Source organism: Diabrotica virgifera, chromosome 6 (genome assembly GCF_917563875.1).
Source record: "Diabrotica virgifera virgifera chromosome 6, PGI_DIABVI_V3a".
Lineage (NCBI taxonomy): Eukaryota > Metazoa > Arthropoda > Insecta > Coleoptera > Chrysomelidae > Diabrotica > Diabrotica virgifera.
Window position 1 is genome coordinate 36,811,323 of NC_065448.1, and position 27,765 is coordinate 36,839,087.

A 27,765-nucleotide genomic window follows, 5' to 3' on the forward strand; every position below is an offset into this window, starting at 1 on the left:
TTTCCGATGTTCTGGACAGAGGCGGATTTGAAGATATTCTGGGCTATCCACAATTTACCGCCCTCCGCCCGCCATTTTTTACTTTTTTATCAAAATTTGCCGCCCCCTGAATTTTGCCGCCCTGGGCTATAGCCCATTCAGCCCATATGTAAATCCAGCCCTGGTTCTGAAACTATTAAAGGAAATAAACTTAAACCAAAAAACAATTAAAATAATTCGGCATTGAACACCGGGAATAGCACTTCCATAAGAGCAAATAATAAACATCCCAACAAGATGCCAGTCTTAACAGGAATTACGTAAAGGGATAGTCTCAGTCCAGACATCTTTAACGTCCTTATGAATCCTATCATCAAAGAAGTGAAAACCGCGAAAAGAGGTTATATTATGGCCAAAACAGAATTTAGAATAATTTGCTTTGTTTATTGTTTAAAAAAGTCATTTATGTTTTTACTTACATATCGACATATTGTATTTTTATCATTTAAAACTTTTTAACTATTTTTAACTTTTTAACTAAAGATGGGGGCATTCTTCAAGAGCTACAACCTCTCTCTTGGTGTAAAAGTAAGAATGTTGCGATGCTACGTCTTCTTTGTTCTTTTTTATGGTGTTGAATTGTGGACGTTGAAGGAAGAACTCTGCAGAAAATTGGAAGCATTTGAGATGTGGCTATATCGGAGAAGACTTGAAATCCCGAATCACAAATGAGGACGTCCTTAGAAGAATGAAGAAGAACAGAGAGGTATTACCGAGAGACTGCCATAATGATCACTAACATTCCTCACGGATATGCATATCAAGAAGAAGAATGTCCATGCGAAGAAGAATGTCCATGCACCCTGACTAAACTTACTCTATTAGTTTTTCTGATCCGAATCAGATTTTGAAGACAGTTCCTAACTAACTTAGGGTCAATTCGATACATTAAAACACTGTCTTTTGTACTAATTAATTAATTTTTATTATCAATTATTTTCAACAACAGTCGTATATTATATATTATTTTACATATTTTTCAACTGGTCTTCTAGCTCCTTTTGAGCATATTTCTCGTAGAGCGTCGGTGTATAGTAAACAACATTGCCGTCTTTATCATGGAAGGTTCCTGGGGGATTTTGGGCAAAAAACTGCTTAGCGTCTTCGATTTGTTCTTGTGGTTTACAAAATTTACATCTGCAACAACAACAGCACCAACCTAACTTGCCAAAAGAAAAAAAACATTAACATTAACTACTGTTTAAGTTAAATACTTAATAAATGGTTTAAAATAAAGGAACAATACGGTAAGGTCTCGTTTTATGCGGTGGATACGTTCTTTAGAAAACCGCATATAATAAAAATCGCATAAAAAAAGACTTGACTTGCATTGAAACAGTAGGGATACGTTGCGTGATTTTCCAAAATCGCATAAAAATTGTGTCTTGGATGTTTTTTTTTCTCCATTGGGCCAAATAAAATCTTAAAGAAGAAATTAAAAACGCAGTCTAACGATTTTGAGATTGCAAAAACCTCTTCTAATGAAACATAAACCTTTACGACGACCTTTTCAATCCAGAAATCAAAATGTGCTGTTTATTATATTGCAACTTGAAATCAGCAACATTTAAACTCTTAAATACTTAAACATTTAAATTTAGTTTCAAAACAATTACAGGTTATACCTTTCCCTTTCAATGCGAAATTCAGATTGATATGATAGCTACATGCTACATCATATAACAAGGGGAATACCCGAATTGCAAACCCTCAGATTACTGGATGGGAATAGTTAATATTAATTATACCATTATCATCATCATCATCAACCCGTACGCGTCCACTGCTGGACATAGGTCTCCCTCAGCTCTTTCCATCTTTTTCTGTTTTGTGCGGCTTGCATCCAGTTGCCGACAATACGTTTCAGATCGTCAGCCCATCTGGTTGGTGGTCGTCCTCTGCTCCGTAGTGCTTCTTCTCGTGGCCTCCACTCGACAATACGTTTTGTCCATCGGTTGTCTGACAATCTGGCGACGTGTCCTGCCCAATTCCATTTGAGCGACGCGATTCTTTCGACGGCGCCGGCGTCCGCTGTTTTTGTTCTACGACGTATTTCTTCGTTTGGGATTCGGTCCCTCAGGGAGACACCCAACATCTGGCGCTCCATAGCCCTTTGAGTTATGCGAATCTTGTTCACTACCTTTTTTGTGAGTGTATACCATTATACATACTAATAATTGTTAAAAATAGAAATTTTTGGATGAACTACAAACCGCACAACTTCAAAATCGCATTAAAATAATCCGCATAAAAAGAGACCTTACTATACATGCAAAATTGACAAACCGGAGAAGAAAATGAAAAATGTAGCACTTCTAGATAAGTTACTAAGACAAAAACATTGAACAACTTCCATTGATTTATTTTAGACTTGTCTATAAGGAACGAGATTCGGCTTGTCTACATGAGTTTTAGATTTTGATCTTTGGTCTTAGAATTCCTTATAAAAAGATGCACGAAAGAGAAATTTCTTAGAAAACCAAATGAATAACAAAAAGTGTCAGTAAATACGAAAAGCAATAAAAATAGCATTCAACAAGTACAGGTAGATCCTTACACAGCACTTGTGATATAAAATCAAGATATATAAAGCAGTGGTTCTCAATTTGGGACCCGCAGATCACTAGGGATCCATGTTATGTCAGAAGGGTCTGAAAGGTTTGAATTTTAACGTAGGTAGGTACTTGTAGACGAATCAATTTGCAGATAATCAGTAGTCATTGCACAGGTCCCTTAGAAGTTAAGTAACATGACGAGCAAGTTACAAGAAGTATACTAAAAGATTAACTTTGTAAAAGTTAACACTTCACACAGAACACTTCACAATGGTACAAGAGGAGGGAAAAGATTAAAAAACAATGATAACATAATAATAAAGAGGAAGCAAAAAGTATATGGAGTTTACCATATCGAAAAAGTGCCTACATACACTCACCGGCACAAAAAACGGGCACCTCAAAAAATGGGTCATTTTTAATGTCTTGTATTTCCTAAACCTGATGTCCGATTTAAGTAATTTTTTTAATATGTTATAGCCTTATTCTTTAACAATATCGCTGTAATAATATTGTTGCTAGACATTGTCATTGTATACAGGGTGTACGAATCAAACTGTGTTTTTTTCTCAAATTTTGGAACATCCTGTGGAATGTTCTAGCTTTTATAAAATACTGAAATTAAAACCCAACTATAGCCTCAGGTTTTCTTAACATTCTGTTTTTTTATTCATTCGCTTATGTTGGATAATGAAACAGTTAGGCACTTTAACAACTACCCCTGTTTTATGTCAATACAGGGTGTTTTTAAATAAGTACGGCAAACTTTAAGGGGTAATTCTGCATGATAAAATAATGACAGTTTGCTTTATAAACGTATGCCCACAAATGCTTCATTTCCGAGATAGGGGGTGTTGAAACTGTTCTTACAAACTGACGATTTGCTCTATTGCGTATTGCTCTAAAAAGGTTTGTGATATGAAATTTGGTAGATTTTAAGAGGTAGTTATTGCGCATTTTTTGGCATACAATTAAGAATTTTATTTTCACCATTGGCGTGCATACGGGATATATCTTAAAATGTTTATACCCGTATGCACGCCAATGATGAATATAAAATTCTTAATTGTATGCCAAAAAATGCGCAATAACTACCTCTTAAAATCTACCAAATTTCATTTACATACCACAAACCGTTTTAGAGCAATAAATAAATCATCAATTTGTAAGAACAATTTCAACACCCCCTATCTCGGAAATGAAGCATTTGTGGGCATACGTTTATAAAGCAAACTGTCATTATTTTATCATGCAGAATTACCCCTTAAAGTTTGCCGTACTTATTTAAAAACACCCTGTATTGACGAAAAACAGGGGTAGTTGTTAAAGTGCCTAACTTTTTTATTATCCAACATAAGCGAATGAATCAAAAAAACAGAATGTTATGAAAACCTGAGGCTATAGTTGGGTTTTAATTTCAGTATTTTATAAAAGCTAGAACATTCCACAGGGTGTTCCAAAGTTTGAGAAAAAACACAGTTTGATTCGTACACCCTGTATACAATGACTCCACACGGTGTTCCAAAGTTTGAGAAAAAAACACAGTTTGATTCGTATACCCTGTATACAATGGCAATGTACCTGTCTAGCAACAATATTATTACAGCGATATTGTTAAAGAATAAGGCTATAACATATTAAAAAAATTACTTAAATCAGACATCAGGTTTAGGAAATACAAGACATTAAAAATGACCCATTTTTTTGGGGTGTCCGTTTTTTGTGCCGGTGAGTGTAGAAAGGCTAGGAAAAACAAGGACAGCAATTAGTCAATCTAATCCAATCTGGTAGAATAGACATTTGAGAATGTAAACAAAGAACACTATATTAGAGAATATTATGGCATAAGGTACAGCAACTTGAAATTTAATATCTATACGAAAATCACAATGAAGATGCACCAAAAATAAACAAACCAAAACACGTTGAATGTTACGAGGAGCACTCCCGAATCATGATTTACAAAGTTTATACATTGTAAATCATGATTCGGGAGTCCTCGTAACATTCGACGTGTCTTGGTTTGTTTATTTCTAGTGCATCTTTATTATGATTTTAGTATAGAAACGGGAATGTTAACATAAATAGAAGAGCGGGCCTGTAAGAAGAGCAAGTGACAGCAAATGGATCTCCATTATATCAGAATGAATCTCCACAGATAGAATTAAGATGTTTTATGGATAATGATGTCAGGAAGAGCGGTGTGGCGAAGTGGCACCAAGCTGCAAATAGGATCGAATGGAGAAATATTCCCGGGAAGGTCAAAGCTCAACTAAGGCCATAGCACCAATGATGATAATACGATTAATTTTCATTTAATTAATTAAAAATAGACATGGACATGACAAGAAAAAATTCTAAAAAGTTTGACAGTATCATTGACTGAGCGGTAATGACGGCGTTTGCCACAATCTCTTATGCTTATCTTAAATATCCGCTAATATTTACCGTATTGGCACCAACAAGGGACAGCGATAATTATGTAGACACCTATCCAAATTAAAATGATTCTTAAAATTAGGTCAAGCCACGGAGTTCCTAATTTCGGTTTATTTATATCATCCCATATGCATTTCACAGCAATAAGACCTAAAACACTCAAATATTGTAAAAAACATTCCAATAAATAATAAAAAAATATATAAAAAATCATTAAGAGACGATAAAATATAATTATTACAAGAAAAAAGTGAAAAAAAATTAATTTTAAACGTTTAATCAATCGTCACACTGTATACGAAATAAGATTTTTTAGATATCAAAAATGAATAACCAGTTTCAATTTCGTTGCAACACGAAACTACAGCCGCATCATCATTCCAGTTCAATCAGAGAGTGCAGCAAGCACCTCCACCGGCTTCGAAACTGGGATTAGTATCTCATCAGGAGATACGGCTGGGATTAGTATCTCATCAGGAGGCACATATGCTGCTCTCTCTGACCTAACTAGGACAAACCCCGGCGTGCAGTGACGGATTGCACCGAACGAAATGGCAGGGATGCCCTAGCGGCAACTGCTAGCAAAAGACTAAGTTTTCAATCTAATAGCACATAAAACAACATCAAAAAATATTACTCTACATCTCACCAGACTGAAAACAATGAGAACCTTCTCTGGTTACACCTCCGAGTCTTCTACAATTTGCAAGCCATACGGATGCTGAGACTAAAGAAGGTTCCCATTGTTTTCAGTCTGGTGGGATGCAGAGTAACATTTTTTGATGTTGTTTTATGTGCTATTAGATTGAAAACTTTTGCTAGCAGTTGCCGCCAGGGCATCCCTGCCATTTCGTTCGTTGCAATCCGTGACTGAACGCCGGAGTTTGTCCTAGTTGGGTCAGAGAGAGCAGCATATGTGCCTCCTGATGAGAGACTAACGGCCGGTTTCACAAAGTAAAGTTAACTTGTGGTAACCAGAGGTTACCCCAAAATATGCGTTTTAGTTCCAGGTCAACGGCGAAGTATGGTTAACTCACAGAATTTTTAACCAGAGTTTGGAGTGGGTTACCCTTATGGGTATACCCAGAAGGGTAACAATTATAAAACTGAAACGCATATTTTGGGGTAATTTTGAGGTTATCTCTTAACCACAAGTTAACTTTACTTTGTGAAACCGGCCGTAATAAGTTTCGAAACCGGTAGAGGTGCTTGTTGCACTCTCTGATTGAACTGGAATGATGATGCGGCTGTAAATGGTTATTCATTTTTTATTTACATGTTTACTTTGATTGGAGTACGAAGGGAACCATTCTCGTTGGAACTTTACCGCGCTGAGCAGATGGGACGTGAATTATAAATTGTAAAATTCCCTCATCTTCCTTAGTCTCAGCATCCGTTATGGCTTGCAAATTGTAGAAGCCTCGGAGGTGTTACCAGAGAAGGTTCCCATTTTTTTCAGTCTGGTAGGATGTATAAAGACATTTTTGGATGTTGTTTTATGTGCTATTAGATTGAAAACTTAGTCTTTTGCTAGCAGTTGCCGCCAGGGCATCCCTGCCATTTCGTTCGTTGCAATCCGTGACTGCACGCCGGAGTTTGTCCTGGTTGGGTCAGAGAGAGCAGCATATGTGCCTCCTAATGAGAGACTAATAAGTTTCGAAACCGGTAGAGGTGCTTGTTGCACTCTCCGATTGAACTGGAATAATGATGCGGCTGTAGTTTTGTGCTGCAACGAAATTGAAAATGGTTATTCATTTTTGATAAAGGAATCACTTAAATGATTTAATTACCTATTCCTTTTCTTTCTTCTTCGGTGCAATTTCTTGTCATTTTTTGCCCTATCAAACTTTTAAAACTATCTTTAATTCCTTCATCTTCCCTAACAGTCGTGTAGTTTAAAGTTTCGTTGGATCTAATTGCATCTTGAACTTCATTTTTAAATTCCGCTTTTAAGGATTCATAATCATAATTTACCGATTCATTTTTGTTGGAGTCACTTCTTTTTCTCTTGGAACTTGAAGATTGATCAGAGTTTTCAAAGTAAACAATGTCATCTTCCTATACAAAAAATGATAATTTTTTTAGTCTGATAAACCTTAAGAGGCAACAGTAACGAAAATTCTGCGAAACTTTGGCAACAATGGCAATATTTGACCGTATCTAAGATCAATAATTGTGACAATATACTCATAGGCGCACTAAATGGAAGTAATAGACAACAATTTTATAATTAGTAAATAAATGTTTATAGAAATAAACCAAAATAGGTGACAATTTTATTAAAAGCGTAAGAAAAATTTAAGTTTTAAACTACTGATGATATTTCTAGAATAAAAAATTCTCCTAAACCTTCATATACTCGCATTATAATTCAAAATATTTTTACGTAAAATATACTAACCTACAAAACTCACAATTAATAATAATCTATTTTTTCAAATAGTCCAACAACTTAGTTCTGTTACACAAAAATATAATAAATTAATTATGAATAAACACTACTTCCCTCTGAATCAATACTAACTAATTCATAAAATAATACACTACTGCACTGAACAGATATCGATACAGATAACAGAACAGTTAAAGATAATCGTGCTATTACACTTAGAAATATGAAGCAGGTTTGTAAAAATAATATTTCCAATTTCTTGTTATAGATGATCAATTTTAGTAGTTCCAATATGACGCAAAATCTAGGCATAGGATAAAAAAGTTCATTTGAACAAAGTATATTTTTTGTTCTTACTTAATGGCGGTACCTTCAGGCTGCAGGCTCGTTTTTTTAATATTGTATTTAATTATAAAGTAATTTCCACATACTAACATATTTCTCAACTTCGGCTCTGTACCGCCATTCTTTACTATATTACGAATATGTGTGCTAAATATTGTTGAAAAAGCAATATCCTAAGTGTCTACTATATTATATACTAGTACATGTTGTTTATTAGTATGCTTTGAATAATAATTGATAGTGATATAAAATAAATAACTTTAATATTGTCATAAGATTGTCCAGTTCATAAATTCATTAAATACATTTAAATTCAAGATCCTGAACATTTATTTAACTTCTGCTGCGTACAATAGTATTATAAGATACTAATAATACTAATAAATATCTCGACAAAATATTCAAAATTAAAGCCGCATTCTTGGAACGCATTTTCCGTTTTGATGACGCGCTACTGTAGCCTCTTAAAAAACACTGATACCAAAGCTGATCACCCTGTATTACCATCTTCTGGTTTCTACTTACTTTTACATAATTTTCTTCTTTTTCTGGATTAGATTCAAAAATCCTATTTTTCTTCACATTTAAAACATTATCGTTGTTCTTTCTAATATTAGCCAAATCTGCGTGGAGTCTGTAAAATTTGTCGTTATCGGATTTAATTGTTTCCATATCTTGTGCATGAATCATTTCATCTTCCTCATACACATCGTTAAATTCTTTATTTTCTATCGTTTCGGAAATTATAAATGTATCTTGGTGGGACATATTCACCTTATAACTTGGAGGCCAAATGCAAAGTACTGCATGCGTTTTTAGAAGTAGTAGGATGAGTAGTTTATACATTTCTTGTTGTTATTGTCATGAACTATGACAGATAAAACTATATTTGACAGTTTATTTTCAATGATTTTAATGGGTTTTTGTAGATAGTTTGAGCAATATTATCTAGACCAATGCTCTAGCAATGGGATGGATAGATAGTGTGAAGTTTTGGGATGCATTGCGAAAGAATAAAAAATAACACCTAATAGTTTCAATAAATTTTTCCATTCGATCCACGTTAAACTCAATTTGAACATAATAATTAAAAGTTTACTTCTTTTTCTTTTGGCATTATCACCCTGGATGGGTCTTTGTCTGTCTGGCTATTAGTGATGTTGATTATTCGCGGTGTGCAAGTACTTGGAAAGGGAAACGAGAAACGACCGTGCGCGAGTCGCGGAGATATATTGCAACTACAGTAGAACCCCGTAAATCCGAACCCCGCGAATCCAAACTTTCGGCAAATCCGAACCAACGGAAAGTGAAAAAAATTTAAAAATTCAAGACAAAAACTTAAAAACATGTTTATTATACAGAGTAAAGCCAGAAAATTGGACAATGTAGGATTACTAGGACTTTGGCATTTAAAATTTCTTTAAAACAAATATTATACTTTAATATAGGTTTATAAAGTGTCTATAAAGGTTAAACACAAACTTACTTTGGTTCTCTCGTAGTCAACTTGAGTCCAAAAATATTGTCCACACTCTTGCGAGAACGTTTGGCTACTCAAAATCACAATGAAAGCTTTGAACTACTAGTTAAGGCTAACTTTCGGATAATCTGAACTTTTCGGAATCCGAACAGGCTGTCCCCCCAATTAGTTCGGATTTGCGGGGTTCTACTGTATCTTAAATAATTCATATTGTCAATTGAAATTGTCAAATTGACGTATATTTCATACCTTCTGTCATTGACGCAGAAAAATTATATATTGCTCCACAATATTGATATGATATGCAACTATTATATAAAGGTAAATTTAATTAATTGTATTTTGCTTGCAGTACTGCATTTTAATAACTGATTTTATTTACATACAATTGTTTACGTTTGCTAAACATAACCTGCATCTTATTTTTTCTTCTTATTATTTTTTTGGACTATGGTCTTGACAATTATCCAGCAACCAGGACTAATATAATTGGCCAATATAATTAAAAGTGCGAATAAAAGTACTGGTGCGGGAGCACGCCAAATAGAATTCTATTTTGGTGACGTCACAAAATAGAATTTTATAATGGGAGAATGGACGGTTGCTAGGCAACGTGACGTCACTAAAATAGAATTCTATTTTTCTGACGTCACAAAATGGAATTTTATAATGGGAGAATAGACAGTTGCTAGGCAACCTGACGTCACTAAAATAGAATTCTATTTGGCATGCTCCCGTAGAAATAGAGGTCGCTTTGCCGAACTTGCACGGTCCCAATAGTTACTTTCAAGTATTCGTTACAAATCGTTACTTTTGTATAAAGTAATCATTTACAGTATTCGTTACTTTGATTACTATGATTACTTTTGTATTTGAGTACCGGTAATAATATCGAAAATCGTTTTTCTCAGTAGGTAGGTATTTTGTATAAAGTAATCATTTACAGTATTCGTTACTTTGATTACTATGATTACTTTTGTATTTGAGTACCGGTAATCATATCGAAAATCGTTTTTCTCAGTAGGTAGGTATTTTGTATAAAGTAATCATTTACAGTAGTCGTTACTTTGATTACTATGATTACTTTTGTATTTGAGTACCGGTAATCATATCGAGAATCGTATTTCGTAGGTAGGTATTTTGTATAGGTATTCCGATATAACAACGACCTTTACCGATCTGTTTAAGGGATAAAAATGATTTGATTACTATTATAATTTTTGTTACTTTTGTATTTTGTAACGAAGTAATCAGAGTAATCAAAGTAGATACAGTAGTCGTTACTCGCTCTGATACGATTGGTACGAAGTAATCAGAGTAATAAAAGTAGATACAATAGTCGTTACTCGCTCTGATACGATTGGTACGAAGTAACGAAGCAATCAAAGTAGATACAATAGTCGTTGCTGGCTCTGATACGATTGGTACGAAGTAACGAATTAATCAGAGTAATCAAAGTAGATACAATAGTCGTTACTCGCTCTAATACGATTGGTACGAAGTAATGAAGTAATCAGAGTAATCAAAGTAGATACAATAGTCGTTACTCGCTCTGATACGATTGGTACTAAGTAATAAGAGTAATAAAAGTAACGATTTGCTTCTCAAGCAAGCAAGCATAGTGATTTAACCCAGCCTGAGAGACTTGCTCACCCCTAGAGAATGACATTCGGGTGATACAATTCATTGGGGCGGGGAGGATTAACTCCCGTAAGCAGGAATCACTCCACCCCGCTTCAATGCTCCAGACCATCCACTTACCCCCCGATAGCACTCTGATGCGCTATAGGGGCTGTCAATCAGCAAAGTGCTTATCATATGGGAGTCTTGGGTACACGGACTCCCATATGAAATCCTACCCCGATCAATGCAGGCCAGCGTGAGGCGCTCTATTCCCGCTATCTCTAGTGACTTATCTTCGATCTGTGATTTGCTTCTCTGTATAGTAATCGTTACTTTCGGTATTCGTAAGTAACGAGTACTTTGTAACGAATAGATACTATTTCAACATCACTACTGGCTATATCCTTACATTCGGATCTCTCTTTCACGTAAATTTTGTACAATTTTGTAATGATTAACGTAAATAAATTTTAAGTTCACTCAAATAAATAATCGATTACTGCCATCGACCACTTATATTTAATCTCAGTAAATTTGATTAATAATCGCGGCAGGTAAAGTAAAATTCTTCTTTCAGTACAATAAAGTGTTACTTTACTGCCGCAAATGGCAACAAATGAGTACAATAATGAATCACTTTAGTGACGGATGGCGATAAAATTATTTATTGTACAAAATAAAAATATTTTGAAGAAATAGATTCCATAAAATTTTATGAGTTTAGCACACACTCCCACTATTTCCAATCATTCTTCTTTTTTTAATGAAAGATTAAGTTGATTTGAGCAGTTAATAGTGTAAGGTAGGAATTTTTGTGTTGTATGTTTCCTTTTACGAATGTGTCAAAATCGGCTGAGCGAATTCAGTGTAGAATGCATCTATTACATTTATCCATGTTTCTTTAGAAATTAATATGGATTCATCGATAATTCTTTGCCTTAGCTCTGCAACATTTGCTGGTTTAGTTTTACAAATTCTACTTTTCAAATACCCCCAATAAAAATAATCTTTAGGATTCAAATCGGATGAACGAGGAGACCATTCAATACTACCTAATCTGTCAATCCATCATCCGGGAAATGTCTGATCTAAATAAGTCCGTACATTTAAACTAAAATAAGCTGGAGCTACGTCTTGCTGAAACCATATCTTATTAAAATTGGCTCCAAACTTGTTTCTCAGTGCAAGTACAATTTAATTTCTAAGTAGCATTTCATAATTATCGCTTTTTAAATTTCCCTCTATAAAAAACATCCAAATTAACTGAATACCCACTATACCCGACCATACATTAGTTTTTGTGGTCTTTGAGTATAGTTTTCACGTATCCAGTGTAAATTTACTCACTCCAATACCTTAAATTTTGGCGATTTACATTCCCATAATATGCTAAATTGGGAAAATAGAGGAATTAAAATAGAGGGGGAAATGCTCAATTATCTGTGTTTTGTCGATGATGTAGTAATTATCACCGAAGATCTGGATGAAGCACAGCGAATTCTAAAAGAATTAGAAAACTTATGTTCAACAATAGGACTAAAAATGAACCTCAATAAGACCAAATTTATGACAAATCTAGTTCCCAGCAAACACCTAACCATCCAAAATCAAGTGGTCGAATTGACAGAAAAGTACATATTATATGTCGCTCATAAAATCAGAATAAGCAAGGATAATCAGATCTGTGAATTTCAACGACGAATAACACTTGCTTGGGTGGAGTATGGTTCACTAAGAGACATCTTTAAGGGCAACATCCCGATAGCTATTAAACGGAAGAAATTTGACCAATGCGTTCTCCCTATTATGACATACGGAGCAGAAATTCTCACGCTCGCAAAAACAACAACACTAACAATGCTAGTGGCCCAAAGGCTCATGGAAAGATCGATTCTCGGCGTCACAAGAAAAGACGAAATAAGGAACCAAGACCTGAAGAAAATAACAAGTATCACTGATGTCGTCTACCGCATAGCCAAGCTAAAATGGAATAGGGAACTTGCATAAATTTTTAAATATTAAAATAATATTAAAAAGCATAAGGTAACATGATCTTAAAACGCATGCATGCGAAAAAACAAATATTTTTAACCCGTACGCTAATTACGACGCTTTGAAAATGCTATAAAATTCAAATATCTTAGGAGGCTCTTGAACGTCCTTCTATTGGTCTGACGTCAGAGGCCACGGTCAACCGGGCTAGCAGTCGGAAACAACGCGATTAGGTATTACGGGTATATTACATTTTAATCGTAATTAAATGGAAATTAGCAGCTATTATTTGTATTCTTGCATAGTTCTGCAATCAGTTTATTTACTATAAATTTATAAATCTTTAGAAATTACTAATGTGTTTATAACGTATAAGTACTATTACTCATGAGGGGTTTTCAAAAGAAAGCGATTAAGTACAATAGTACATTTTAATCGTCTTTAATTGAAAATTCCTAGGTATTATTTATGTTCATCTTATATATTGTAAGTAGTTCCCCAATCAGCTTAGTTTCAAACTGAAATTGATAAAGTTGAGTGCTACTTGTAAAGAGTTTAAAACGCGTAATATGACGGAAATTAAGTAGAAAATAGGTACCTAATTAGATAAATACTTACATCAAAATGATCCTCACAGACATAAAGACCTATGCTTTTTTGTGAAATATCCTTTTTATCTCGCCTGCATGCCTTTAGCCATTTTAATCGACGTTTTGGTTCTTTTGGTAGAGTAAAAAAATGTTTGTTGGATGTTCTGACAGTTGTGCTTTTGCATCCCGGCACTATACAGTACTTATATTGCGCAGATTTGTTTTCCATTTTGATAAAGTATATTACACACTAAATACACTAAACTACACTAAATACAATAACATAAATACCGAGCAAACGTCACAGTTATTCGACACGCACAACTGGCAATGGCAAACTGCATTCAAAGCAATAGCCCACCGAACGGGCGAAAACGATAAGAGTGGCCTGTTACGTCAGACCCAATCTCGCGCTTTTGAAGTTGTTTGAAACGGAAATTTTAGGCGCGGAACTTTGATCAGATGTTGTACGTACACTATTCATTGTTAAGACGTAATATTTTGAATATAACATTTTTAAACATAAATTAACAATTTTATGCAAAAAAAATTTTTAGTGCAAGTTCCCTATTGGGCAGATCACGTAGCAAGACTTCCAAATTTTTAATATAAATGTGTATCTGTATTCCACAACACAACATACAACCACACACACAATTGTCAATTTTTTGAGGCTAGATTGTACGTCAAACTCAGACAGCAACTTAAGCTGAGAATAACGGGGACTCATGGTGCAACGCGTATATTTCATAAGTTGAGCTTAAGGCACTTCTTAAGCTTAAGATATGTTGGTGCAACCGTGCATAAAAGACTCAAGATGGACCAGAAAATTAATTGACTGACGCCCAAGAGAAGACGAACGCAGCAGAGGGCGACACCAACACGCTGGATGGACGACGCGACGTTAAACGAATGTCCAAGAAATGGCAACAAGACGCACAAAACCGTGGAGAGTGGCGAAAAATGGGAGAGAACTATGTCCAGCAACGGACGGAAGAGGTTGCATGATGATAACATTCCCACACGGTGTAAATATTGCTTCGTCAGAAAAATATATCTTGTTAACGAAGTTCTCGTCAGTTACATTTTTATTCATCATTACCTCACTTAACTGTAATCTACGGTCGTATTCACCTTCATTTGAGCCCATCAGAATAGGCCTGGATCCCGCGTACCAAAAAAAAGTTGATTAATAGCAAGCTGAAAATTTGTTAATAGCTTAACGGTATCTAGTCGGACAAACTTTGATGTACGGGAACACTGGAACAGGGGAAGTTTTAATTGTGGAACAGGTTACAGGTTTCGAACGTCAGACTACGAAAACGTCCCATGCATTTTGTCGGACAGAACTTCCAATTGATTTGTTACCCTTTCATTAAACTCTCATGCAAAAATCAGACTGCTATTTATCACCAATATAATTCCTGTCATTTGAAATGTTCTACGTGTCGGACTTATTAAAAGCCCAATATGTTTGGCGGACAAATATTTTTTCACATACCCACTATATAAAGTTTGCTACGGAATAAACTTAAAAACAACCTGCTAGTTTTCACAATCATAAACTGGTCCGGATGACATGTTCCACAATTAAAATCACGTTCCACAATTAAAACTTCCCCTTCCCCTGTTCCAGTGTTCCCATGCATCAAAGTTTGTCCGACTAGACACCGTTAAGCTATTAATCAACTATTTTTTGATACTTGGGATCCAGGTCTAGAATCAAAACCTGCTAAATCCTAAATTTTTCGTTTTCCCTTTTTTACACAGTTTCAAAGGTCAAGTATCTATTAAGGTGAAACAGTAGCGATCAACAGGTAGCGAAAACGCGTTCCAAGATTGCGGCTGTAATTTTGAATATTTTTTCGAGATATTTGGCACACGTATTCGTAATATAATAAAGAATGGCGGTACAGAGCCAAATTTGAAAAATATATTAATATGTGCAAATTACTCTGTAATTAAAGACAATATTAAAAAAACGAGCCTGTACCGCCATTAAGAAGAACAAAAAAATACACTATCTTCAAATAAACTCTTTTATCCGATGCCTAGATTTTGTGTCATTTTGGAACTACTAATGAAATAAAAAATTTTAGTAGTTCCAAAATGACACAAAATCTAGGCATCGGATAAAAAAGTTTATTTGAAGAAAGTGTATTTTTTTGTTCTTCTTAAGCTTTAATATTTACAAATAATATGGAAATTCTTCATCTCATTTATAAACATGTAAAATTATGTAAATACAAGTTGTAAACGTAATATAATAGGCATAATTTGTTAATGTGGTTTGAAAAAATAAAAAAAATAATATATAAAAAAACACATAATAAAATAATAACAAAAAAATAAATAAAAAAAAAGAAAAAAAAATAGAAACAAAAATAGAAAAAGAATAAAAAAAAAGAAGTAAAAAAAAGTGTTTCGCACAAATTACAATATATATTAAAAAAACAGTAAAATAATTAAAAAAAAAAACAAAATAAAAAAAAAGCTACACAATGTACCAATGTATCTATAAAAATAATATTGTAGAATGTACTTATGTTTATAAGAAATTTATGACTATGAATCTGCAATCAATCATAAACAAGTCTGGCTAATTGGATCTGCCAAAGCCATTTTTCAAAAAAAAAAATACATTTTTAATGTTTTTTAGTCTCCTGAAAAATTTCATAAAATGGATCTAGCAGGTTTTGATTCTATAGGCCTCATTTAATTCTTGCAACAACTGGATTTTGTAGGGTTTAAATGCATTCTTATGTAATACACGCAAAACTGAAGAATGATCTACATATTGTATTTGTGCAGCTCCGCGTTAAGATGTATGAGGATCTTCAACGAAACTATGTATTAAATCTAAAGTTTAAAGCTTTATTGTAATCTATAACAGTTTTTGGTACACCTGTTCGTATGTCATTTTTTACTCGTCCAGTTTGCTTAAGAGGAAACAGTAGCAATCAACAGGTAGCGAAAACGCGTTCCAAGATTGCGGCTGTAATTTTGAATATTTTTTCGGGATATTTGGCACACGTATTCGTAATATAAAAAAGAATGGCGGTACAGAGCCCACTTTGAAAAATATATTAATCTGAGGAAATTACTCTGTAATTAATACAATATTAAAAAAACGAGCCTGTACCGCCATTAAGAAGAACAAAAAAATACACTTTTTTCAAATAAACTTTTTTATCCGATGCCTAGATTTTGTGTCATTTTGGAACTACTAAAATTTTTTATTTCATTAGTAGTTCCAAAATGACACAAAATCTAGGCATCGGATAAAAAAATTTATTCGCAGAAAGTGTATTTTTTGTTCTTCTTAATGGCGGTACAGGCTCGTTTTTTTAATATTGTATTTAATTAGAGAGTAATTTCCACATATTAATATATTTTTCAAATTGGGCTCTGTACCGCCATTCTTTATTATATTATGAAAACGTGTGCCAAATATCTCGAAAAAATATTCAAAATTACAGCCGCAATCTTGGAACGCGTTTTAGCGACCTGTTGATGGCTACTGTATCACCTTAAAGTGCTTTACAATTTTTTGTACCGTCGCGTCGTCTTATGTATAGCAGAATGGTTTGGGAAAGTATCGTCGAACAAGTTGGCTACTTCACTATAAGATCGTTTTCTATCGCCGTAGCCCTCATAATTAAAACATTTATTCGATCTTTTTTTTTACTAACAACCATCTTTATTGTTGAGCTTTTAAAAACACATAAATCAACTGTCAGCTTTAGTTGTTATTAATACAATTTATTTTACAAAATTGTAGGTTTAATTTTCTTATTTTAAATTGAACAATTCTTTAGTTAAAGTATAAATAACATAATTTCATTTTTTTTAGATATTCTCATTGGAAGAACCTTACTTAACAAGCGAGATCAAGTTCAGTGAAAACTTAATCTCCCTTAGAGACACATTGAAGAAAACTATCAAGATCAAGGCAATTCAGAAAGTAAATCCGAAGATATCGATAACAACATTAAACGTATGTGTAGATAAAACAATAGAAATCTTTTTCAAGAAAAACTCAATCGTAACCAATCCCAAAATCGATACTACCATCGATAAGCTCTCACAGAAGTACAAATTTTTCAATCACTTTCATTCAAAAAATGAAATGTTCATGAATATCTTAGATTTGGCGATTACAGTCTCGCAAGATAATGAAAATTCCGAAATTATCCTGCAGCTGGCGTGCGAAAACAATTCCTTAGACGCAAATATTTGTTCGAATTATTCTAAATTTTGTAAGAGGCTTGTAGATCTATACAAAGAAATTGGAAAAGAGAAAAACCTCAGCCTTGGAGAGGTTATAGTTTTACCTGAGTACCATCTAGATCTTAACGTTTATACCAAAGAAGAAGAGTTTTTTGCTACATTTGCTCAAGCCTTTAATGACGCTATGAGTGATTTGACGCTCTCTGAACCCGGATACTTGAACATGAGACACCTTAGTCATAGAACAGTCTTAAAACTAAATAGTTTGTGTGTGGATAACTCGTATTCTCGAGTAATGGAAAACAAGTATATTTTGAAGTTGTTCAACTACTTGAAAGCATTCTCTCGAGTACTGTACATCGAACAAAACACTTCTGATATAGTTTCAAGAGGAAAGAACAGCTCGTACTTCGATTTACTAGTGTTCAACAGATCTGAGTTAATGGGAAAGCTTTTGTTCGAAAGAAATTTGGATCCAAGTGAATTTGAAAAGTATTTCGAGAAATTAAAGCTAGATTATTTATACCACGTAGTAGGCAACTGTTTTCCAACCATCAATCTTCACATTGAAGAAAATGTTGCAAAAGACGAATTATATCCAGAAAACAATCTATATGTTCCCAATAAAAGTATAATAACTTATATTCAAAAAAGAAATTGGCTGCTAGCTTATATTTTAAATAAAATGTATATGGTAGAGGGAGTTAGTATCGACATTAGCGAAATTAGAGTTAGAGTGTTCATGAACTACCTTGGGCTCAGAAAAGTGCAAGTTCTACAGCGAGTTTATAACGAAAATACTATTATTACTGCTTTGCAAAACGAAATAAGTATCCAGAAGGTTTCTGATTATATCAACGATCGGATATTGTTACACGAAAGATCAAGTAATCTACATCTCAGTCACAATTCGAGCGATAGCTTAGAAGCTGCTGAAGAGCTCGGAGAAGATACCTTGGGATACATCAATTGGAAGAGCGTCTATGATCTGGTAGCTTGTATTCCTGAAGACCAATGCCGGAAGAACCGCGTCTGCTTAAGCATGACTGATATGGTGTTGGTCAGTCTTATTCAAGATGGTGTAGAACCAGACTATTACAGATATGTCCTCTTGATAGGCAATAGAGATATGCGGATAAGTATGATTTTGGACCATATAAAGGAATGGCCCGGTGATTTTTGCTTGGATTGTATTAAGTCTGAAATAACGAGATTTGATGGAATGCAAGATGGCAGGATCGTAGAACTTAAAATTTGGCTGCTACATATTACTTTATGTGAAACGGTAGGTATGCATATAGCTTTAATTTTTGTATTATTTGTCTCCATTTCTTTGTGTTCCTTGGTTTTGTTTTCCCAACCCGATAACTCAATAATCGAATGTCCTTGTTTACCTCTTCCAACTATTTCTTTTTGGCCACCCGGGCCTCCTTCTTAGCTTTTCGTCTTCATCTTCCAACAGCATATTCATTGCAAGTCTATCTATGTTCAGGCATGCGTTAAACATGCTCCAGCCAGCTTGTTTCTCGGGGTCGTATTTCCTGGACTACAACCAGGACCTTGGTTGATGGTACATTTCCATTACTTCGGGTTTTCTGTTAGCTTGTTTCATCATCTTCAACATCGTCTAACACCTTCTTTAAGTGCTGCCACCCAATCAGAGGTTGGATATCAATATCTTTACTCTATCTACCGCTACTCTGAGAAGTATATCGAGAAGTAGTAACGAAAACACGTAGCATATCGGAGCTCTTACTCAAAGCTTTAATCTAAGGTCTTTATTGCAGAGAATTGTTTTCATTTTTACAAATGCATTTCTTGCTATTTCAATCCTGGCACTTATTTCTATCGTTTGATCATTATTTTCTGAAATCCAGGTTCCCGGGTATTTGTATTTAAATTTTATAACAGTGGAGTAAACTTGCCTGCGGTTGGACCAATTACAAACAAGCAATACAGCGCGGTAAATTTGAATCACTCCTCTTGGTTAAAAAACGAACAATAGTAGTTTTGTAGCCCATTAGAGTGTTTTATGTTTTTGCGATTTCCCGAATACAAGTTTTATAATTTTTGATGTCAAATATCTCTGGATCCATAGAAGATAGAAAGTTCAAATTTTTACAGTAGTTGTAGATAGACAATATCAAGTATCAAGTGTCGCGTAAAGTTTTATTGAAAAATATATAAAAACAAGTAAAATAAAAAATAAAATCTAAACTTTTTTGGGTTTTTTTGTAAGAGTGTTGTATAAAATTTTAAAATAAATGTTTCTTTCACTCTAACTTTACAGAAATCTACACGGCCCTAAAATATACATCTAATTTCAAAATAACACAAAAATTAGGTCTCTAAGTGCTTTGGTTACAGAGCTATGTGACATAATGTTAACATTGTCGTTAAATGGGACTTCGGGTGCCCTTAAGTTATAAATGCATATTTGCTTGAAATTCTATAGGATGGATAAAATTTATCAGGAATTATTCCCTTAGGTAATATATGATATTCCCATCACCTGAATGTAAAGTAGGATGGCAACTAGAGTTGCCATCTAACTGTCATCATGTAGAGACAAAACAATTCACTTTACATCCCACTTGATCGAAATGTCATACATTACCAAAGGGAATAATTCCTTATAAATTTTATCCATCCCATAGAATTCCAAGCAAATATGCATTTATAACTGTACACCATTTAAAGGGTATTTCTTTAGTGGCTCAGCATTCAACCTGTTTGTTTTTTAACACTGATGATGATTTTGTAAGAAAATCGAAAACGTTCTATGATATAGCCCTTAAAGGAATTTTAATAAAAATTTTATACCTTTTACAAATGAATTATTTAATATTTTTTTTTTATATTATATTTAGTCTTTTTTGTACTTATTTTTAGTTCACATTTTTTACAGAAACTGCTTGTATTGTTTAGTAGTAGTTGGAGTTGTTCATCACAGCTTGCCATAATCACGGTGTCATCTGCTTATCTTATGCTGCTCTTCCTTTAATTATTATTCCTTCACTTTCATTTACTAATGTTTCATTCACGAATGCTTCTTTACAAATGGATTCTCTATATTTCTATATCATTGAATAATAATGGAGACATAATACATTCCTGCCTAACTCGTCTCCTGATTTCAATTTCGGAACTGGGTTCGTTATTTATTACAATTTGTGCTCTTTGATACCAGTAAAAATTAGTTATTATTCGTAAGTCCCTTTTATCTATGTTTTTGTCTTTAGAATTTGGACTAATTTTTCATGTCTGACTTTTTTTAAATTCTTTTTCAAAATCATCGTAAAAAACATGCACATCCACATTCATATTCATGCATGTTTTAGCTATCACGTTATCCATACCGGGTATCGAATCATCACTAAATTTTTTTTGTTATTATTAAAAATCAAATAAATTTTTATCGTATTTCAGCTTAAATATAAATTGGATGTTACCTCATGGTATGCTGCATATAAGATGTGTGAAAATAACAAAGAAAATGTAATTGCGAAGCTTCTAGAGTTTGCTGATGTAAGTGGAACCTTTTTTATACTATTTATTGGCCCATTTTAGCCTACCGGCCCTCTGGTGAAGGCCCCACAGTGAGCACGTAAAGGTTGGAATAACTCCATTTTCAAAAGATTCAAAATGTTATTTAGTAGACTTTAGGCGGAAGTCCTGGCATGATTTGGCGTTCTTTTTTGGCAGTAGTACGAAAACGGATTCCAACCATCTTTTAGGGATCGCTCATGTACTGTAAATATTATTAAATAGGCCAAGGAGAAGGCCCAAGTTTTCCTCGTTGATTAACTTCAGTAGCCCAACTGGTATTTTGTCTTTTCGTGCAGATTTGTTGTTTTTTAGTTGACGTAGAGCATATTCCAGTTCAGACTTCAGTATTGGATGACCTTCGTCATTTTCTTTATTTAATGTAGATGGTTCTCTGATGTCATCGAAGAGTTTCCGGGCTTGAAATCAGTATTGTCTTCTGATTTGGTTAGTATTTGGTTTTTGTGAGTAGGTCGTGCCTGTGAATTCCTTGAGTTTCTTATGAAGATGTCATGTCATCATGTTTTTTATTTAAGTCTTCGATGTCTTCACATTGTTCTGTTATCCATTTTTCTTTTGCAGTTTTTATTTTTTGTTTAATGGTTATCTTTATGGCTTTATAAATACATTATTTTTGTGCTGTTTGCATTTTCTCCACTATATTCATTCCTTCAATATATGTATTCCAATAAGAATAATAAATTTTATTAAGCTGCCTTAAGAAAATAGATTTAGCACAATATTACAAATTTTTTGTGTACGTCACTGGAACACCAAAAATGACGCTGAATCATCATCTATATTTCTTAGAATTTATTGCCTACAATTTTGAAACTGTACTATGAGTACACCTACTCAGTTGTGCACCCAGGGGGGTTCTGGGGGTTAAAACCCCTCCCAGGGCATATAAAGGATAGTAGGAAAATGTAACTGGTCTTTAACAAACTATACAAAAAAATTTCTGTACCCAAGCCAAACCCCCCCCCCAGAGGAAAATTCTAGGTGCGCCACTGCACCTACTCGAATCATCATCATTCTCTTTGCCTTATCCCTATGCGGGGTCGGCTTCCCTAATTGCATTTCTCCACACAATTCTATCTTGGGTCATATCAATGTCAATCCCCTTTATCAACATGTCCTGCCTTATCGTCTCCCCACAGGTCTTCTTTGGTCTTCCTCTCCTACTCTTTCCAGGAATCTGCACTTCAGCTATTCTTCGTATTGGGTGATTAACGTCTCGACGCTGAACATGACCAAACCATCTTAACCTATGCTCTCTCATTTTGGCATCATTTGGTGCCACACCTAGACTTCCCCTAATATACTCATTTCTAATGTTATCCTTCTGACTTCAGTAATAAGTAACATAATAATATATCCTCCAATACTTCAGTATTGGAGGACCTTCGTTGTTTTTTTTTTATTTAATGGAGGTGGTTCTCTGATGTCATAGAAGAGTTATTTAAATAGTCTTCCCACATATTTATTTGTTCTTCCGGGCTTTAAGTCGGTATTGCCTTGTAGATTATTTGGTTTCTGTAAGTATGTCGTGCCTGTGAATTCCTTGAGTTTCTTATGAAGATCGAAGTCATCATGTTTTTATTTAATTCTTCGATCTCTTCACATTGTTCTGTTGTCCATTTTTCTTTTGCAGTTTTTATTTTTTTATTTGACGTTTCTCTTTATTTCTTTGTACAATGTTTCTGCTGTTTGCATTTTCTCCACTATATTCATTCATTCAATATATTATGTATTCCAATAAAAATAATAAATTTCATTAACATGCCTCAAGAAAATAGATTCAGAATAACATTATAATTTTTTGTGTACATCACTGTAGTTGTGGTATAAGTAGACCCAAACCCAGACATCCAAAGTGAAAGTTATCCTCCAACACCAAATTGTTCTCTGTGGTCCACATATTGTTCAGAAAAAAGTCACACTATTTTGAGCGTCGGGTTTGGGGGGGGGGGGGAGAAATCGGTATATTCGTAGTTTTTTGCGTTTTTCGTCAATATTTCTATGCGGTTTAGCATGAACAACCTTCTATACAAAAATGTTCTACATTAAATTTGAAATAAAAAAGGCCCTATGCACAATACTTCTAAAATGAACGGTTCCAAAGTTACAGAGGTAGTATAGTATAATTGGTCCAAAAACCTAACACAAACATCCAAAGCCTAACACAAACATCTAAAGTAAAAGTTTTCCTCCAACATCAAATTGTTCTATATCAGGGGTCGGCAACGGGTCGATCGCGATCGACCAGTCGATCTTAACCTTAGTTCGAGTCGCTCGTCGTGCGAATCGAATAAAATAAAAAATATAACATATATAAACATATATAAAGTAGATAGATAGACCCTTCAATTATCCGAAATTATCCAAAAAATTGTTCAATCCGAAAATTATCCGATGGTCCACGGAAAGAAGTAATCGAAAAAGAAGTAGTAAACGTTCAACCTTACACAGGAGAGGGGCATATAGAAATGTTGACCAGACTGAGGCATGAATTCGATACCCGATTTAGTGACTTCAACAAAATTGAAGCGATTGCTCAGTTTGTATCTTTTCCGTACATGCCCCTCGATGCAGAAAGCTTATCCCAAACCATCGAACAGCATTTCAGCGAAAGCAGACCAGAGACTGAATTAGAAATAGTCACACTGCAGAATGATTTGTGTTTGAAGAGCGTTGCCGGAAAAGAAAATGTTTGGTGTCTAGTGTCCAAACAGAAATACCCAATCCTAGTCAATGTAGCTTTGAAAATTAGTGCCCTGTTTTGTTCCACCTACCTTTGTGAATCATCGTTTTCAAACATGAAGTTCATTAAAAACAAATACAGAAGCCGACTAACGGATGAACATTTGGACTCGTGATTAGACTAGGAATAACAAACTACCAACCGGATGTTAAAAAACTAACAGACATGATGGACTGTCAATCCTCCCATTAAAACAAAATACGTATGTATTTTTTTTCACCATGTTTAGTTTTTCTTTCCTGTTCTCTTAAGTGTACGTCTATAATAAAGGTTTTTAAAACAAGGTAGATCTTTGGTGCTTGGGATTTTTTTTGTAGCTCTTTCCTGTAGTGTGATTGCCGACCCCTGTTCTATATGGTCCACATATTGTTCAGTAAAAATTTACACCATTTTGAGCGTCTGGTTTGTGGGGGAGATGGGGGAGAAGTCGGTAAATTAGTAGCTTTTTTACGTTTTCCGTCAATATTTCTAAAACTATGCTGTAGCTTAAACAAAGTTCTATACAAAAATGTTCTACATAAAATTTAAAACAAAAAAGGTCTTATACATAATTGTTATAAAATCAACGGTTTCCGAGTTACGGAGGGTGAAAAGTGGAGGTTTTCGATACTTTTTATATTTTCTGGGCAATTTATAATATTTGTATTATTACTGATGAAAGAAATTTTTTTTAACATGATTGCGTTTTGTAAATAAAATTTTGCTATTTCAGATGGTATGTTAGTGATAAGCACTTGAAGAAACGTCAACCATACCACCCAAAATCACCATCAATTGCCCAAAAAATATAAAAAGTATCGAAAACCTCAACTTTTCCCCCTCCGTAACTCTGGAACCGTTGATTTTATGACAATTATGTATAAGACCTTTTTTGTTTTAAATTTTATGTAGAACATTTTTGTATAGAACATTGTTTAAGCTAAAGCATAGTTTTAGAAATATTGATGAAAAAACGTAAAAAACTACTAATTTACCGATTTCTCCCTCATCTCCCCCACAAACCGGACGCTCAAAATGGTGTAACCTGTTACTAAACAATATGTGGACCATATAGAACAATTTGGTGTTGGAGGAAAACTTTTAATTTGGATGTCTGGGTTAGGCCTTTTTTTGGACCAATTATACTATACTACATCCGTAACTTTGGAACCGTTCATTTTAGAAGGATTATGCATAGGGCCTTTTTTATTTCAAATTTAATCTAGAACATTTTTGTGTAGAAGGTTGTTCATGCTAAATCGCATGGTTTTAGAAATATTGACGAGAAACGTAAAAAACTACGAATTTACCGATTTCTCCCCTCCACCCCCCCAATCCCGACGCTTAAAATGGTGTGACTTTTTTCTGAACATTATGTGGACCATATAGAACAATTTGGTGTTGGAGGATAACTTTCACTTTGGATATCTGGGTTATGCCATCTTTTGTATTAATTGTATCATACTACTGGTAGATCAAGAAAGACGCTGAATCATCATCTATATTTCTTAGAAATTAGTGTCTACAATTTTGAAAATATACTATAAGTATACTCAAATATAAAATTTTTAAATATTTTTCATTATTTTTCAGATAAATCTTCTCTTAGATTTTATTGATTTACACACACCAAACGAAGGACTGTTGGAGCTAGTCAACGAACACTACCTTGCTAAAATCTTTGAACAGTCCACACCTTTTGATCGCGTAAAGGTCTTACTGGACCTACTACCATTCAAACACAGCGTAAGAATGTGTTATAATGCAATCAAAATGCTTAGAGACTTGAAATACCTGAACTTCATCGTAGAATATCTGCTGAATAACGTTAGCGATGAGAGTTTAAGAAATGTTCAAATTAGTCTAAAGATGCTGTCGATATTTTCTCCATTTGAACAAGATCAGTTGCTGTGTCTCCTCTACGAACCACTGAGTATTATAGAAATTTTGATTATGAATACCAAATTGGACAAATTAGCTTCAGTTTTGAACATAGTTAAGTTAGAAATATCTCAAAGCGAGTTTGACACAGCAGTTATATCTATCAAAGAAATAGACGAGTTATTACGAACTTATGGAGAAAAAACTCTTGACTTCCGAATAATTACTCAGCCAAACCCTCGACTGTTACGAACACCTGAATTTAAGCTCATGCAGTCGTTAGATTCGTTGAATTTGGGGCCCTACAATAAAAATTTCGTAATGCCCGATGAAGTTCCCATCAAAGATGATTGGATACCTAATAATGAAGTTCTGGAGTGTATGTGTTGTCAGAAGATCGTGTTTTCCATGTTCAATCGAAGACATCACTGTAGGAGATGTGGTAGAGTTATTTGCTATAACTGCTCGTTGCATAGAATGTTGGTAAGTTAAAATTAAAATTGCTATATGCAATAATTAAGGTCTTTAATGTTTTATCTTTATTTATATTATTCCTTCTTAAATACATTTTTCCAATTGTGTCTATCATATACCTTATCAATATTAACAACTTTCAGTTTGGCTTTCTTAATTTTGTGTGCTTACCAGTGGTAACTGGTGAAAATTCGTAGAAAAACTGATTGATTATCTCATGAAATTAATTGTAATTAATATTCACACTTATGTATTGAAACTTTATTCCATTAAAATTTATTTACCTAACTGAACTAAGTTTTATATTAATTACATATGCTTTAAGCTTCCCCACTATATACGGGGCTAATTTCATAGCACCCAATAATAAAGCATGCGGTTACCATGGAGACGACAAGCAGTAACTAAAATATTTTCGAACCACATCGCTCTACAGACGCGGAGCTCAGGCAGTGATAAGGGGCGTTCAAAAAGTAGTCCCGTGATAAAACTTACCATTCGATTGGTTTTTACCACATAATTGTTTTGTATTGACAAAGTTGAAGTCTTAGGGACGACATATTGTTATATGTAGATAGCAAGCAGAAAAAAGTAGAGTGAGTCTGTAATTTGGAATAAATTCAATAGTTTAAATACTAATTGTTCTTTTGAAAAATGCTCAGACCTGTCGATTAATATTTCACATCGAAATTTGTTACATACAATAATAATGTATACAGGGTGTCCCAATTTAGAGATATGACGTTATCGTGGATTTTCTTAAATAGCAACACTGTCATTTTATTAGCTATTTTGATAGGGTGTGTAAAGTTATACATAAGTGCAAAATATCAAATTTTTATTCCCTACCATTTACAAGATAATAAAAAATAACAAGTTATGAAAAAGAAGTAATCAAATAATAATTGAATTTAATTATTTTAATTAAGCACATGCTCATAATGTTGCCCATTGACTATTTGACAATATCCTAAACGCGATCGAAATTCGTTTTGAACATTATGAGCATTTGCTTAAGAGGATCGGTACGTATTTTCGGCTGCAATGCTATTCAAATGGGGATTCATTTTTTTCGAATCCTGAGAAAACTAATATGTATTTTTGAAAAATTTAAACGCAGAATGAACGATTACGTAATTAGCGAGGGCCGAAAGTCACTGAGAACTTCTATAATGTTTATTTTAATAAACAGGGGTGAAAAACTAAGAGAAAATGTAGTGTGCTTTTTAATTTCAAATATCTCATTCAAAATAAACTTTTTATTTATTCTAAGGGACTTTCGGCCCTCGGTAATAATTTAGTCTTTCATTCTGCGTTTAAATTTTTCAAAAATATTTATTGGTTTTTTCAGGATTCGAAAAAATGAACACAATGCCGTGGTAATATTTTCCAAATCTATCTTTGTCTTACAACGCACTCAGCCGAATTTTCAGAAT

General features: G+C 33.9%; 2 protein-coding genes across 3 annotated transcripts in view; one reads left to right on the plus strand and one right to left on the minus strand.

Moving 5' to 3' along the window:
* Positions 1 to 27,765, plus strand: part of LOC126885868 (zinc finger FYVE domain-containing protein 26 homolog) — a 95,941-nt gene that overhangs the window by 22,076 nt on the left and 46,100 nt on the right. The window contains exons 3-5 of the mRNA XM_050652640.1: positions 17,309 to 18,970; positions 21,115 to 21,213; positions 25,568 to 26,338. Of these exons, the coding sequence (XP_050508597.1) occupies positions 17,309 to 18,970; positions 21,115 to 21,213; positions 25,568 to 26,338 (2,532 nt within the window). The remainder of the gene's footprint in view (positions 1 to 17,308; positions 18,971 to 21,114; positions 21,214 to 25,567; positions 26,339 to 27,765) is intronic.
* LOC126885875 (uncharacterized) lies at positions 932 to 13,822 on the minus strand. 2 transcript variants are annotated; one of them, XM_050652667.1, is made up of 4 exons: positions 13,484 to 13,822; positions 6,824 to 7,091; positions 5,043 to 5,183; positions 932 to 1,198 (listed from the first exon to the last, which is right to left on the minus strand). In XM_050652667.1, the coding sequence occupies exons 1-4, from the start codon at positions 13,682 to 13,684 to the stop codon at positions 1,008 to 1,010; spliced, it is 801 nt and encodes a 266-aa protein (XP_050508624.1). In that variant the 5' UTR covers positions 13,685 to 13,822; the 3' UTR covers positions 932 to 1,007. The 2 variants fall into 2 exon arrangements, with proteins under 2 accessions (XP_050508624.1, XP_050508625.1); XM_050652668.1 differs by lacking the exon at positions 13,484 to 13,822 and adding an exon at positions 8,296 to 8,530.

What these genes read in the sequence shown, in the direction of transcription:
- LOC126885875 (XM_050652667.1), bottom strand. Translation starts at nt 13,684, where the DNA reads ATGGAAAACAAATCTGCGCAATATAAGTACTGTATAGTGCCGGGATGC. An exon ending in AGAAGAAAGAAAAGGAATAG is followed by an intron (nt 5,184 to 6,823) that starts GTAATTAAATCA and finishes TGAGTGTTTTAG; the next exon opens with GTCTTATTGCTGTGAAATGC. An exon ending in CCCTTGTTGGTGCCAATACG is followed by an intron (nt 1,199 to 5,042) that starts GTAAATATTAGC and finishes TTGGCAAGTTAG; the next exon opens with GTTGGTGCTGTTGTTGTTGC.